This window comes from Lycium ferocissimum, chromosome 10 (genome assembly GCF_029784015.1).
Source record: "Lycium ferocissimum isolate CSIRO_LF1 chromosome 10, AGI_CSIRO_Lferr_CH_V1, whole genome shotgun sequence".
Taxonomy (NCBI): domain Eukaryota; kingdom Viridiplantae; phylum Streptophyta; class Magnoliopsida; order Solanales; family Solanaceae; genus Lycium; species Lycium ferocissimum.
The window spans coordinates 65153340-65170110 of NC_081351.1; the positions used below are offsets into that span (position 1 = coordinate 65153340).

Here is a 16771-nt window from a genome sequence, read left to right on the forward strand (position 1 = left end):
TAGTATGGGGTTCATGTTGAGACAAACCCACCAGTATATTCAAGAAAATATAACGAAACCCAGTTAAAAAACACATAATTTCACCTTTCCGGAAATTTCATCACTTTGTATTGAAGAAGTTGATATGAAAATTTGAAGACTTCATTAAAGCTCATTTAAAGATGGAAAAATATAATTAATGGAATGATTTCTCTTATTTAGATTTCATAAAATGGAGTAGATTGGAAGCTGTGGATGTAACGATTATGGCAGAAGAATGAAGATTGAAGAAAATGGGAGGGTGGTGGGGCGGGGCTTAGAAAATGGGATTTTTATCTTTTCTTTATTTTTTCTTTTGATTAACTAAATAGTTTTAAAATAATTTTTCTACTCATATTTTATATTTAATAATTATATTGGATATATATAAGCTACATGTATTCATTTAATTTACCACTTTAACATATCATCGGCAAGTGTGTTACATACTCTTTACATATTTGGTTGTGTCAATGAAAATTGTCAAAATGGCACAGTCAGGAGGTGTTTAAATGGTACAAATTTTAGTTAAGATATCTAAGTGAAAGTTGTTGCTAGCTTTAGGTGTATCCGAATGGGTTCAGCCTAAAATAAATATGTACATGTCCATTTTGGAAAAAATGCTCAAGAGTATTTTTTTTAAATAAAAAAATGACCTAATAAACTGATTTTCTAGTACTAATAAAAGCACTTCTCAAATGCTTTAGTCAAGTCACAAACTGTTGGTGCTCCAAGCATTTTTTTCGAACTCACTGAAAAGCACTTTTTAAAATGAGCAGATTCCTAAATTTTCCCTAATAGATTCTTAGATAGTATAATTACACTCCTCCAATGGTGGTCAATTTAGCATTCATCAAGTAATTGTTTAGCCAGACAATTCAGCCAAATCATGTAATTACCGGCTGTCACATTCAACTGTAGTTCCACTTGCTTTCCAAATTAATTTTAAACAGCATCTTCCGGTGCGTCTTCTTTCCCCTATCTACCCCAACCCATCCTATAATAATCAAACACAGCTTACAAGGTGGACAAAGGGGGAAGGGGAAGACAATTAGAACTGGATATGAACACCTAAGTAGCAGCTGAAGAATAAGAACCATGGGAGACTAAGATTCAAACCTCAGTTGAGAGAAGAAAAAAATCGTTAATTTTTTTTCATTTGCTAAGCCTTGATGAACATAATTACCTAATGTAAGAGTTGGTGACTGGTAGCCCCATGAGATATCATTGTGCATGTACGCTACCCGTACATTAACAGCTAAAAGAAGAATTTCAAGCAACGTAATACCAACATTCACTGGCATTTCAAAATGCAAATGAATGAGTTTATAATACAATACTAAATGCGGCATCAAATTTTGTTAGGCCCTCACATTTTTGTGCTCAAGAAGACCAAACCATTAAAAACACACTTCCGCTAAATATTGCTAACATGTTAATGTCAATGGGTTTTATCTCTGCACTCATTGTACACTATAAGATTCTATAACAAATCAAACCACCACTTGTCTCTACTATCACTCGACTCATTCTGATCAGCAGCAGCAGATAAGATCTAGCTTTATGCCCTGCATCAATAAAGAACCAGTTACTCTATGGCTAGTTATAGCTGGAAAAGAAAAAACAAATAAACTAATTTGACTGCAGGGAAATAAACGGAAAGGGAGCACAATGATTGGTTCTTTCTTTCAATTTCTTTGTGAACAGATATTTTTAGTGTTGTAAACATAGGTTTAAAAAAGCACACATACTTTTACAGACACACAAGCCAGCTCAATGTTATAGCAACTAATAACAATACCTTTTATAGCATATCTAAAGTTGGAGCTAATTGCACCGTGACACAGTTTGTGAAGGGAGCTCACTGAAGGTAAAGAAAAATATTGCAGCAAAGGGAAAACAGATTTTAAGAGCTAAGCTAAACTATGGCTATTTTATTTCCGCCAAAAAGATGATTAAGTTGAAATGAAAAGAGCTTATTTATAGACCTAGCTAGCGCCTAGCTGTCTTAGAGAAGCTAAAATGCACTGCCAAGGTAACCCATAATTAATTTTGCCAAAATGAGCTTAACTCACTTGGTAATAAAAGGCTATTCACTTGAGTTAGGTCATATCAGATCCCTCCCTTCAAACAACCCTTGTCCTCAGGGGTGTGATAATGTGAAAATGAAAGACCTAACACCATCAGGATCAAATGGAAATTGTGAAGAACACCAAATATATCAGTTCCTGTCCTCGAGTCAATCTTGCAAGCTGTAAACAAGAGCATTTTCCAGTTGAATCTTGCGCCTTATTTTATGCCAGCACCCTTCTTTAGCAACTTTGAATTGTTTCATTAGACCCAAAAGCTTCCATTGTACTGATATAATCCCTCTCAGACAATATGCTTATACCACTTTTTTCCAACAATAATAGGGCCTTTCTTCTTGGAATCTTGTTTTTAATTTGCAGCAGTTCCACCAACTCTTGGCCAGCAACTTCGCTGACTAGCTCATATAGCTCTTTTGGAGATGGTTTGATTGCATCGAGCATTTTTGGCCTTCCGCATTTCTGCAATAGAGTTTCAACCTGCTTGCACATACCCCGCCCAGCATTCTGCCCATCTATAGCTTCAACCAACTTGTCCTCAAGAAGAAAATAACAATACCCCTTGACGATTAATATTGCATTCTTGGTGTCTGCTAGTAACAAATCCAACTGTATTCATAGATAGGCCTGTATATTTTAATTGTTCCATATGCACTACCAGTTGCTACATTTCAAATAATCTTATTGCTCTCTGGATCATGAAATGTTCTCCGCAATCGCTCATGTTTCCAACTTTTCTGTACAGATCAACAAGTGCATTTTCAACAGTTATGTTACCCTCAACACAAGCCTTTAGTGCAAGGTCATGGACAGACCTTTCCAGATCAAAAACTGCCAGCTCTTTGCAAGCATTATGCGCATTTTCACGATAAGTCTTGAACTGAGTTCTGCTTGGGATGTGATGATTGTGACAAGACAGCTGACTAATCTTACTGCCACAGTCGTTCGGGAACTCTGTAATTTGGAATCAATGGCAAATAGATTGAGCTGGCGACAAGAGATGGAATAGCATTTAACTGTGAGTGATTCCATCGTACAGGTTGATCCTTCTTTGCAGGAATTTCTAAGTGGTGGAAAGTTTAGTGGTTATGATCACTCAGTCAGGAAGTGATCTTCACAATAAAGTTGTTCAATATGCTTTCGAAGTGTTTGTAGTATGACAAGCTCATTTAAATTTCTTTATCATATCATGAGATCAACACATGAATTCGTGGCATTTTATGATAAATGGTTATGCATTGAACGGATTGGGGGTTGATGGATTGGATTTGTATGGTCAGATGAGGGAGCTGCGTTTGAACCCAAACATGGATTGGATTTGTATGGTCAGAAATGCCAGAAGATATCCTGAGCCAAATCATTCTCCCAGAAACAGATTTGTGAAAAGTAAAGGCAGGTGAGAAATATAATTAAGATGCATTACATAATTGTCTTACACTAAGCCTTATTTATATACATCATTTACACATCACTGAGTACCTATTTTCCAATGTAGGACTCTATGCATAGTATCATATACACTATCTAATACTCCCCCTCAAACCAGTGCATATAAGTCATATATACCGAGCTTGCTACAGATGTTACTGATACAAGGACCACTGAAGGACTTGCAGAAAATATTTGCAAGCTGATAATTCGACTTCACGAAATTTGTAACAATATCTCCTGAGTATCTTTTCTCTGACAAAGTGACAGTCAATCTCAATGTGCTTAGTCCTCTCATGGAATACCGGATTTGACGCAATATAAAGGGTCACTTGATTATGATACACAAGTTCCATTGATTGATTTCTCCAAATTTTAACTCTCTGAGCAACTTTCAAACTAGCTCACAAGTTGCTATAGCTATTGCTCAAAGAAAACCTAGGATCCGTCCTAATGACTTGAATTTGTGACGAAAATAGATGAGGGATAGCTAAGTTTCCGCAACAGATATTTTATTAATAAATCAACAAGAAACAAAGAATTCGCCTGATAGAAGCAAAAGGGATCAGTGCATTGCATGACGAACAAAATTGCTATAGTTAACAGGGATTAAACTAGCAAAGCTGTTCAACTACACTCCATAATTTTGACAGAATTCTACATAATTTAGGGAACAAAAGGCACAGAGCTTCTGTAGTTTTCAGTCTTTAAACCCGTCATATTTTAGTTGCTCCTGTACGGTCATCCTTTTGCTATTCAACACAGAGAAGTGGCAGATATTTATTAAAAACTATGTTTATTAAAAACTATGTCTCTACAGTAGAGAAAGATCATGCTAAGATAAACTGAACGATAAGTGCATAGAGGATTATTGTAGATGTAGGAAGTGGCTACTAATGTTTGAATAATGTAAAGACAATATACTATATTAAAAAAATGGAAAGCTAAATAACAATGGAAGCTAGTGAAATATAACCTCAACCCTATTAGAATTGGAGTGAGAAATTAACAAAAAATGATAGACAGACAGAAATAGAAACCATTAGAAGCAGAAACTTTATAGGTAATATAATTAAAACAAAATAAAGGCACTTAGTGTATAATATGTCTAGGTTAGTGTCAGGGTGGTTTCGTTGAATAAAAGTTTTAATCAACTGTGACAAACAGTATTAAAAAGTCAAATCCCACCATCCCATTCCCCACACAGTTCCAAGAAACGTATTCCCACGTGAATAGAAATGAAGCAAATATTCCTTTGCAGGGTAACCATCAAAGGGCCAAGGTATTCAAAATTCCTAGAGGCTCACCCTATAACAATACTCTGAATTATATTTCCATGACCATGACATGCTTGGAATCTAATTTGCAAAAATACGATTTGTCTAAACAAGGTACACATTGGTAATTCATATCGGATCCATTAATTTGCGGTTCAGGCAATCTGCATCTTTCAGTCATGCATTCACAGTCGATAGACAAGATGCAAATCTATCTTCCCAAAAGGAAACACCGTAAATAAGGCAAGTGGAAATTTTGTTAAAGGAACCATACCATAAAATAATTTAGAGCCATTAACTAATGCTAGAATGGAGATGTTCATTTAATGACAACTACACTACCATGTCCTCAATTAACATATACACAACTACAAAATGAAAAAAGGAACAAAGTGAAACACATACCTAATCCTATTTCCGCAATTTCAGCTTGCTGGAAGGAGTATGGCCTGGTATTTTTCGTGTGGAGGAATGAGTTCATCTTCTCAACAGCAACAATTAATTCCTATATAAGTATTTCAGCACTTTAGTGTATGGGTGGAAACCATAAACCATGAATACAAGGGAACAAGAAAGATAAAACAGAACAGAAAAAATGAGAGAAAGAAATGCATTACAGCAATCCAAAAAGCTTTTTTTTGTTGAAGGTGAAAACAAGTATAGCAACTTAGAAATAAGCATTTATCATCTTCTACAAGACTTACAGCAGTAGGGTAACTGCTGAAAGTTTAGTTTTCCTTCTGAATGTCTAGAAAATGGAACAGCATTGCTCCAAATGGAATATCAAAGTTTCTATTGAAGTTCAGATAAAGTATAGTGAAGTGTCCTAAAACACTCTAACAGCTAAGAATACAACACTAGAAAAAAGAAGTATAATGGCATTCAGTGACATTAGTATCTGTAGAATTTGAGAAAGAAGTAAAGGCTTCTTTGTATTACAGTATGTCTCTACATCCTATGAGAAGGGGTATTTATACAAGTGAATGCTAACTGATTAAGGAAAGACAATCAATTACAATAAAAGGAAATACTTTATTCCTATAATTACGGTAAAGGAAAAATAAAATCACCTAAAATCATGCCAATTAACTACAATCAACACTCCCCTTCAAGTTGGAGCAAAGATGCCACACATGCCCAACTTGCAAACCAAAGGGAAAAAAACCCGTTTGTTGAGGCCTTTTGTAAGCATATCTGTTAGATGTTTTTCTGACAGTACATGAAGCAAACTCATGGTGCCACTAGTAAATTTCTCTTTGATGAAGTGCCGATCAATTTCAATATGTTTTGTTCGGTCATGTTGAATAGGATTCTGAACCATACTTATTGTAGCTTTATTGTCGCATTACAAAAAGAGTTTTCCTTTTCCAGATAATTTCAATTCTTCTAGTGACTTTTGTAGCCAAAGAAGTTCACAAACACCCTAGGCTATAGCTCTATATTTTGCTTCCGCAGTTGATCTTGCAACTACACTTTTCTTCTTACATCTCCAACTAACTAACTACGAGTGTACAGTAACCGGATGTAGATCTTCTGTCATCTAAAGATCCAGCCCAGTTCGCGTATGAAAAAAATTCCATCTAGAGGTGACCATGCGTAGAGAAAAGCAAATGTTTCCTGGAGCCAGCTTCAGATACCGCAATAATGTGAAGGCTTGCATATGAGTATCTCCGGGGTCATGCATGAAAAAGTTGATTGAACAGTGACAGTTAAAACTAGAGTTGCTCTTAGTATAGAAAAGACCGGCGAATTCTTATCATAAAAAGGAACAGCTTGCTAGATGGGTTTATGCCCTGTTTGATTTTATTAAGATGATGTGCATGGCAGGTTCGGCTTTGGGGATAGAAATGAGGAAGGAGTTTCGCTTTTAGACTTCGCAAATGCTTTTGAGTTGGTCATAGCTAACTCGAGCTTCCGAAAGAAGGAGAAGCACTTGGTGACCTACCGTAGTGCGGTGGCTAAGACTCAGATAGATTACTTGCTCCTTAGGAAGGGTGATAGAGGTGTTTGCAAGACTACAAGGTTAACTCGAGCGAGAACCTTACTTGTATAAAGAGCTCGAGTGCAAAGGCGGGGATAGGAATTTGTATAGGCTCGCCAAGATGAGAGAGAGGAAGTCTCGCGACCTGGACCAAGTGAAGTGCATCAAAGACGAGAATGGCAAAGTGTAGGCAGAAGACGCACACATTAGACAGAGATGGCAGACGTACTTCCATAAGCTCTTAAATGAAGAAGGGGACAGGGATATCACGCTGGGGAAGTTAGAGCATTCCGAGAGTCATAGAGATTTTGGATACTATAGGTGCATAAAAGCTGGAGAAGTTAAGGAGGCTATCCGTAAATGAGGAGGGGAAGAGCGACCAGGGCAGATGAGCTCCCGGTAGACTTTTGGAAGAGCGCAAGGGAGGCAGGTATGGAGTGGTTGACTAGGTTGTTTAATGTCATATTTAGGACGCCTAAGATGCTAGAGGATTGGAGGTGGAGTACAATGGTCCCGTTGTACAAGAACAAGGGCGATATTCAGAGTTGCAATAACTATAGGGGTATCAAGTTGCTAAGCCACACTATGAAAGTCTGGGAGAGGGTGGTCGAGATGAGGATGAGGAGAGATGTGTCAATATCTGAGAACCAGTTCAGATTCATGCCGAGGCGATCAACTACAAAAGCTATTCATCTTGTCAGGATATTAGTGGAGCAAAGATAGGGACAAAAAGAAAGACTTACATATGGTGTTCATTGACCTGGAGAAGGCATACAATAAAGTACCTCAGGAGGTCCTTTGGAGATGCTTGGAGTCTAGAGATGTGCCTTGTGGCCTACATCAGAGCAATTAAAGACACGTACGAGGGTGCCAAGACCTGGGTTAGGACCGTGAGAGGTGATTCAAGACACTTTCCGGTCGTGATGGGGTTGCACCAGGGATCAACCCTTAGCCCGTTTCTATTTGCCTTAGTGATGGACGAATTGACGCGACATAGTCAAGAAGAGGTGTCGTGGTGTATGTTATTTTCAAACGACATAGTTTTGATTGACGAGAAACGTACTGGAGTTGACGATAGGCTGGAAGTTTGGAGAACAACCTTAGAATCTAAAGGTTTCAGGTTAAGCAGGACGGAGTACATAGAGTGAAAGTTCAGTGACGTGACGTAAGAGACAGATGGGGAAGTGAAGATCGAGGCACAAGCTATACCCCAAAGAGGAAGTTTCAAGTATCTTGGGTCTATAATACAAGGGAAAGGGGAGATTGACGATGATGTCGAACACCGTATTGGAGCAGGGTGGATTAAATGGAGGCTCGCCTCCAGGGTGCTTTGTGATAAGGTGTCGTCTAGGCAGAAAGGTAAGTTCTACAGTGTGGTGGTTAGACCAGCATTGTTGTATGGGGAAGAATGCTGGCTATTCAAGAACATTCACGTTCAGAAGATGAAGGTAGCGAAGATGTGGATGCTCAGATGGATGTGTGGTCATATTAGGAGAGATATGATTAGGAATGAAGATACACGGGACAAGGTTAGAGTGGCCTCTGTGGCGGATAAGATGAGATGAGGGAAGCGAGATTGAGATGGGTCGGGCATATGAAGAGAAGGTGTGAGAATGTGCCGCTTAGTAGGTGTGAGAGATAGGCTGTCGCAGGAGTTAGGAGAGGTAGAGGTAGGCCGAAGAAGAACTAGGGGCAGATGTTTAGACAGGACATGGCACAACTTCAGCTGACTGAGGACATGGAGGGGCTAGCCTTTCCATCCCCTCTTCTCCTTTTCATAGTAGTATTATTTTGGTATCGCGTAGATCATTATCCTTACGTGTGTATTACTATGCGTTGCTCCATTTGTTTTGTATCTTGAAATTTTGTTGTCTTATTTTTCTTGCTATCCTGCATTGACTACGTTTCTTTTGAACCGAAGGTGTATCAGAACAGCCTTTCTACCCCACAAAGGTAGGGGTAAAGGTCTGCGTAGATCCTATCTATTCTCCTCAGACCCACTTGTGGGATTACACTGGGTATGTTGTTATTTTATGTCTGTATCTGAATACACATGTGAATATTTGGATATCACATATTCACATCTAGATTTGAACATTGAAAAATTAAGACTTTTTTTAAAATCTGACTGGAAATTTTTTATTTACTTAAGATCTAATAAATGAGGAATTCAAATAAATTATTGATAAACATTGTATCCATAAAATGTTAGAGAAAATATTATTTTAAATAGGGTTATATAAATTGTTTCATACATGAACCACACTCTAAAAGCTTGTGGTGGTGGTGGGCAGTCTTGGTGGTTTACGATGATAGTTATACGGTGGTGGCTGGTGGTGTGCATGGTTGTACGGACGAGGTTGGTGACACTGGTGGTGTAGTGGTAGCCGGTGGTAATGGATATTTGGTGATGGTTGGCGATAAAGATGGTGATTGTCCAGTAGAAGTTAGCCATAAGAGGCAGTAGGTGGTGGTGACTAGCGAGAAAGATCGTTGGTGGTGGTGATTATGTGGTGGAGGTTGGTAATAGTTACGATTGGTGGTGGTGACTAGCGATGAAGGTAGTTGATAGTGGTGGTGGTGGTGGTTGTGCAGTAGAGGCTGGTGCTAGAGGTGGTTGTGGCTAGATGCAGTGGTGGTGGTGGTTGTGCAGTAGAGGCTGGTGCTAGAGGTGGTTGGTGGTTGTGGCTTAGATGTAGTGGTGGTCAGTGGTCAGTGGTCAGTGGTTAGTGGTGATAGTAGTTGTTGGTGGAGGTGGTTGGTGGCACTGGTAGATGGTTGTCGAAGTGGTTGGTGGTGGCAGGTTATGAAGGTCAGAAGGTGGCTAGTGGTGGATGTGGTTGGTATCAGCAACAACAACAACAACCTAGTGAAATCCGACAACATGAGGTTTGGGGAGGGTGGAGTGTACGCAGACCTGACTCCTACCAAGGTAAGACGGCTGTTTCCGAAAGACCCTCGGAATAGTAGTGGAAAAAGTTACATTCACAAGAAATGTAAAATGGACATCTTAATAATATTAAGACTTAAGATTAGAATGCTAATAACTAGTAGTGACACGGAAAAAAAATGCACTTAATATGTTGACAAACGGATGATTCAGGTTCAGAACTCCATTGAGTGCAAACAAATGGAGCCTAATGGAAGTCTGAATATGAATGATTCAGAACTCGGCCATTCAGTGCATTTATTGTTTTTTCTAAATCAATCACTTAATAGGTCTAAATAAATCTGATTCAAGCAGATCTTGTACAAAGTGTGAAAATCATTCAGACCCTTTTTTTTGCTTTGTTATTTCTTTAATGTTAAATTCTAATTATTATAATATAAACTTCTCTTTCTTCTTCAATCTAACTCCCTGAATAAGCACATCATCCATAGCGAAGGCTTTCCCAACCTGCCTTTTCAATTCACTTCTATCCTTCGTCGCCAGATTAATGAAAATAATAAACTCATCTAGCCTCTAACACATATGTCATATGACACAAGAAACAGTCTTCGTATTTGAAATTGCAATGACCACAACCATTTATTTCCAATTCCTTGTATTAACTTCTATTGCTGACCTTTTCTTCTTCCCATTCACATTGGCCAAAAAAATGTGTATAACCGAAATGCATCATCAGATAAGCACTTTGATGACAGATAACTAAGCATCATTCCATGAAAAACAACAAGATTGAAGACCTTGAACTCTTCCAAAAATGCATCACTATTAGCTTCTCTAATCTCCTACCACCCACCACCACCTTGACAGTGGTGGTTTTTCTTGAGTTACAGCGGCAAAAATGGTGGGTCTGATAGTGCAAATAGGTGGTGGGATGGATTTTGGGGATTGGAAAAATAAATGAGTTAATAATTGAATATGTTTTCTTCTTTTCTTTGAAATTTGAGTTTTGAAGCTTAAAGAAGGATTTTAATGGAGATCTGAAAGTTCAAATTTGTTGGTGGATATACAAGGGCTACGGCAGTGGGAAATTTCTATATGTCAGTGTTGGACGCAAGGGTTAAAAGTTGTATCTTTTTTTCCTTTTTTGGTTATGTTCATTAATTCTGGAATAAAATATAATTATGCATATTCAAATGTTACAAACAAACAGTCTTAATTATTTAATATTCAAACATAGAGATGACATCTTAATAATCAAATGTGTATTCAGATTCAGACGTACTAATCTTAATAAAAACACATTGCCACTTAATCTCAGTTAGCGCTAGTCACGACAACCCCTATGCTGGGTCGTGATATATGTACATACAACAACAGATTGGTTATGGAGGATTTTGGAACAATCAATGGCCTACAGAAGTTTGCGAATAGGATAAAGGGCGCTAGAAACACAAAGACACGACAATTCATGTCATCCTAGTGTTGGTGCCATTGGCAAGGGCGAATATGGTTGTGATAAAGAAGCAGAAAGAGAAAACAAATGTATGTTATCAGTCATATGATGTGAGGCGCACTTAATCATTAGACAAGAGACAATGAGTGAATAACATATGTAATGAGTGAATAACATATGTAACTGAGTTATGAGTGCGTGAAACAGAGATGACTGAAGACTCCTTAACTAACCTGAATTTCAGGAACCCGTTGTAATCGGTAAGAGAAACAATAATAATCAGACCTCCCGAAGGTGCACAATGATTCTCTATTTGGGATATATTAACTTAGCGGGATGGAGGTCAACATATGGATGTTAATTCATGCTATAGGGAACTCAACAAGGAAGGGGGCAGCAACAAAAGTTGGCCTTGAAGCACCTATGGACGAGAGGGAAGAGAAGATAACTAGATAAGTAAATGGTACCTTTTTCTACTTTTGATATTATCAAGCTTCGTCAATTTGATAGGAAGCATTAAATGAAGGTCTTGTGTAAACTCTCAAAGTTCAAAGGGGACTGAGGGAGGTATCCCCATTTTACCTATTTGTCAAATTCACTTTTTTTATAACATCCATATGTGACGACAAATTTTATATAGTTGTCCTACATAAATCACTCAAGGTTCAAATCAGTTGAGGTAACACTTGAGGGAAGTAAGCACACTGTTTTGAAGTTGATATACTTTAGTCTTTAGCTATTAATAATTTGACATTCACTTAGGTGCTCAGCAACTGTTTTACAAAGATCTCAAAGCACAAGGTCATGCCACCTTCCAAAACTACTAAGATAATTCTTACGTGCTTCTTTTTTCCTTTTAGCTGCAAGACAACCTTTTTACGCATAATTTCCATATTATAGTGTAGTCCATTTGAAATTTTATCTCACCAGTAAAACCTTTATGGGTGAATTCTATTTGTATCAGAGTATATTCCTTAGTCTGCTCAGTATCTACTCTTAAGCACTTTTTTTTTTTCCTTAGAAAAGGACTGTCAAGAAAATGAGATCACCAGTACAGAAACCTCACCTGCCATGAAGCTAAAATCTTCATATGTTTTGGGAGGTTTTCATAGTCATCTTCGGACACAGTTATCAATGACTGAGTATCTTCAGATGACTTTAATTCATCGTTCATTTTCCCTATGTTCAGAAAGCAAGAAACACATTTAGACGAGTTTACAAAGTTAATGATGTGGAATGTGAATTTCATACCATCACTATCATCCTGTTTCTTCTCGGTGGATAGATAGAATCCCTCTTTCTCATATATCGTATTAGCTACAAATCAGAATACAGATGAGATAAAAGAAAGTATTACAAGTTAGAATTTATCATAAAGGAAAGCTAGAACAAAGGCATCAAGAAACTTTCTTCCTCCACACAAATCTAAAGTATACTTTGACGGTGCGGGAGAATATGTCAGATACATCTTCGCGATGCCCCTAGGGTTTGAAGACAATAAATGTAATATAAATCTACAAGTGAAGAATCTAATGCAATTCATGCCTCGAATTTTTTTCTTAATATTCCATCAAGATATGGCAATTTGATTCCTCAGTATGAAACTCACCTTCAGATGCTATGGTAGCTAGGCAAACATCAGAGAGACCAAGGTTCTGCAAATTCAGAGAATCATCCAGCCTAAATATGTTAAGTAGCACACATAAAAATCTCCTTAAAAAGGGCGGCCCAGTTCATGAAGCATCCCTGGTTAATGCAGGGTCCGGGGAAGGGACGCACCCCAACTTCTAAATAATCATTCAAGATTCAATTTTATGCAAGTTGATGGTGATGCAACTCTTTCTTCGTCACATTATTTTGATCGTTTTTTTAGGAAAGATGAAAATAAGCAAAACCCCTAATTTTCTAGGCAGAGGAAAGCCATGTTGAGCATGGACCTGCACTGAGTTCACCGAGTGAAAGAGTATACATTATTGTGATTCCGCTAAGAGCCTAAAAGTTTAGGAGGATTCAAGTACAAGATTTCAGCTTGATTAGAGATAAAACAATCATAAAGGATACAAAGGATCATCTTCAATTTTCTTGAAGTCTAAGCTGCAGTCAGCAGATAAATCTTCCCAAACTTTCGCGTCTTCTTCTTCTCCTCCACTGTCTTCATCAATAAGATCGACTTGCGCAGCAAAGAAAATAGCAAACCACTCAATAAGTAATTACTAAAAAAAGTAAGATGATAATCATTCAAAGCAAAAAGCAGAATGTTATAAGAGAACCAGAATTTCTGATATTCCCCAATATGACAATTTTACAAGTTTAACGTACAACATTGGTGATAAATAAAAGGTACAAACTACAGAACACTAATACTAGCTCCAATGGGCGTTCAATAACTTAACTTTTTCGAAAATTTCCTGATACAATTCTTTCTAATATTAACTCAACATAGCAATCAAGTAAGAAAATTTTCATACTGCGAATTTTCTTGACTTGTTAACCTTCAAGAGTCAATCTTCTAGCAATTTATGTACTTACAGGTTACAGCCCATAAAATGACCCTTGAATATGTAATAATTCCTATCTCATTACAAGATTGAATTTAGAGCTGGTCTTTTCCTCCCTTGGACTTGTGGGAGCTTGGAACTGTTTTTTTGTCCATCATATAATGCTAAAAACAAGGCTATTTGTCACATGACCCATTTCTATATTTTTTAAGATTTCAAAAGAGGTCCAACTTTGGCACACCTATGTGCCCAATTCAGAAAGGTAGACAAAAATACACCACCTCTACCAAAAAAAAAAAAAAACAATTCACTTGTTTTCTGAAAAAGAAACCTACAAGATCAACCACTTAAAATACATCAGTGATCAAAATAGAAGGTATGTCATATGTGACACTAATACTAGCTCCAATGAGCATATCCCAATTTAAAATCTTTTGAAAATTTTATGGAAACTTAGCAAAATATTCAAAATGGGTATGTGACACTCAAAAAACCTACAATCACTAGTAATCAATGTACACTCGACTAACGAAATAACACAATAAAAATAAAAATTTCACATAGGCAATTCCAATAGCTTGAGATTAATGTTTAGTTACTATTTGTTACATTTAAAAGTAGGTCCAGTGTTAACCAGAGAAGTGTGAAATTGACAAAACCTCTAGTTTTAGATCCCCTAATTTTCCAGGGCAAATTTTTAATAAGCAAAGTAGCATCTCAAAATTTAGACCTGAATGGAACAGAATTAATAACAAAAAGGGGAAATTTTCAAAAATATACAGCCTACCGTAAAATATTAAGCCACGTAGCCTAGTATACAACATTATACCTGGCGGAAAGGTATCAATCTTGTATAAAAGTGTATAATAGTGTATAAAAGGTGTTTACACACAAATATGGGCTAAACTGCATAAAAAATTGAAAGTATGGGTATGTGGCATAAATATTTTCTCCCATTAGACATAGAGCTTTCTCCCATTAGACATAGAGCCTAATTTTCCCAAAAATGCACATACCCAACCACAACATCTGACTAATAGCTTGTTTGGTCAAGCTTAGTTTTTCTCAAAAGTGCTTATTTTTAAAAAAGAGAGGCCTTTGACCAAGCTTTTGAGAGAAAATAAGTGCTTGGGGGAGAGCAGAAGCTGTTTTCCCGAAGCTGAAAAAAATAGCTTTTGCCAAGCACTTTTTTGAAAAATACATTCAGCTCAAAGGTGTTTTTAAAATTAATTGGCCAAACACAAACTTATTTTCGCTAAAAATACTTTTCTGAAAAGCACTTCTGAAAAACAAATTTAAAAAAAAAAAAAAAACATTTTCCAAAATAAGCTGATTTAGAAGCTGGGCCAACTAGGCTATAATTGATTGATTGATTTTACTTACCAGAAGAAATGTAGCCAAGACTATGGAGACGGTCCTGGAGGGACAGAAGATCAGTTTGGTTCTTCTTAAACACTTCATTGCAATGTCCCAACAACTCCTCAAACGACACAGTTCCAGAAGACATGGAGTCCAGCACATTGAGGTCACTGCTCAGTGAAGATACTCTTTGATTCAGGCTTTGCACAAAGGTCGTCGATGCTGAATCTGTTACAAAGCTGGACTATTTAAAACAAAATTAAAGAAAGAAAAAAGAGAGGGTAAAGTGTAGGAAAGTTGTTATACCAAGAGGTATGGGGCGACGATCGACGGACTCTTTGAGGGCGTGGCAGCTGTTTTGGAGATTGTTACAGAAAATGGCCATGCTTTTGCAGAATTTAGCTATGGAGTCCTCCATTCTGAAGCTTATGGGGGCTCTACGCGGGAGTGGAGATTTTTGAGCTTTGAAAAAGAGAAGGGAAACAAAAGGAAGGGTTGAGATCCTTTTCTCTTTCAGTATATTTGTCAATGGGGTTGTAGGATATTGCCACGTATTATCAAAAATTTAAAAGGCCAAGATTTTACTGACATCCCTGAAATCATTTTATATTATTTCTAATTCTGAAGTAAAAAAATAACCATTGCCGTGAACTACTGACACCGGTGACATGAACTCACATATATTTATGTTTAATTTAATATACAGAAAAGGCTCAAAATATGTCATCGAACTATTGGAAATGACTCATTTATGTCGCTCGTCAATTGTTTGGCTCATTTATATTAACACCATTACCAAAATTCATTAACGTCGGTTTTACAATACCAGATATGACACGTGACCTCCAATTAGAGGTCTACGTCATTTAATTAAACCTGCACAAATTAAATCTTAAATTAAACTAAAACCCGACCCATACACCCAACCAGCCCAAATCCTATTCTTATTTCCATCTCCCTGGTTCATTATACGATTAAAAAAAAAACGGACTGTTGATTTCAACCAACTCTTCTTCTCCGGCGATCAATTTCAACCCAATCACTAACCCCGAACCTTAGTTCTTCCTTTCTCATCTTCTCCAATCGTCCGGACCCAATTTTTAACTCAAATATGTCTGAGGGGTCGAGCGGCTCAGTTGGTTCGAAGAGGAAGTGTCATTGTGGATTTGAAGTAAATCGTTTCACTGCGTGAACATCAGAAAACGTTGGTAGACAATTTGTCAAGTGCCCTATGCCCAAGGTAAGTTTATGTTTGAGTTCCATTTCTTCCATTTTAATTGGATTTAGGTATTATTTTGCCGATTATATTGTGGTATTTTGAGCAGAATCAATCATGTAAATTTTGGGATTGGGATAACGATAAATTTCCCCAAGAGCTATAGAGATCATCAACAATCAAAAGCAAAAATTGGATGCTTGTGATATTGAAAGGAATAATTTGACGAAGAAGACAGCTGATTTTGAAGCTTTTGTTGTTAATAATGTTGTAACCATAATAGAGTTGAGGGGGAAATTGGATGCTCTTGAGGTTGAGAGGAATATGTTGGCAGTGAAGGTGGCTGAATTTGAATCTTTTGCTATTGTGGATGCTGTAACAATATATTAGTTAAGGAAAAAATTGGTACAAGAGAGCTTGATCATCTTGTGCTTGTTTGGTTTGCTTGTTGCTCTTGTGGCATATGTTGTTAGGAAATGGACTTTAACTTTCTATTTGGCACATATATAAGTTTAGTATTGTGTATTTTTAGTTTGGGTTATAGTTAAGTGTTATTTAGGTTTT

At 37.2% G+C, this 16771-nt stretch overlaps 1 protein-coding gene across 2 annotated transcripts; it reads right to left on the reverse strand.

Annotated features, from left to right (window-relative positions):
* Window positions 1-1300: 1300 nt before the first annotated feature.
* Window positions 1301-15491, reverse strand: LOC132034497 (uncharacterized). 2 transcript variants are annotated; one of them, XM_059424885.1, is made up of 8 exons: window positions 15298-15490; window positions 15016-15219; window positions 13196-13304; window positions 12744-12814; window positions 12386-12451; window positions 12201-12313; window positions 5216-5315; window positions 1301-1586 (listed from the first exon to the last, which is right to left on the reverse strand). In XM_059424885.1, exons 1-8 carry the CDS (start codon window positions 15407-15409, stop codon window positions 1492-1494), a joined length of 870 nt encoding a protein of 289 aa, XP_059280868.1. In that variant the 5' UTR covers window positions 15410-15490; the 3' UTR covers window positions 1301-1491. The 2 variants fall into 2 exon arrangements, with proteins under 2 accessions (XP_059280868.1, XP_059280869.1); XM_059424886.1 differs by lacking the exon at window positions 1301-1586 and adding an exon at window positions 4119-4266 and having other exon boundaries at window positions 15298-15491.
* Window positions 15492-16771: the final 1280 nt, after the last annotated feature.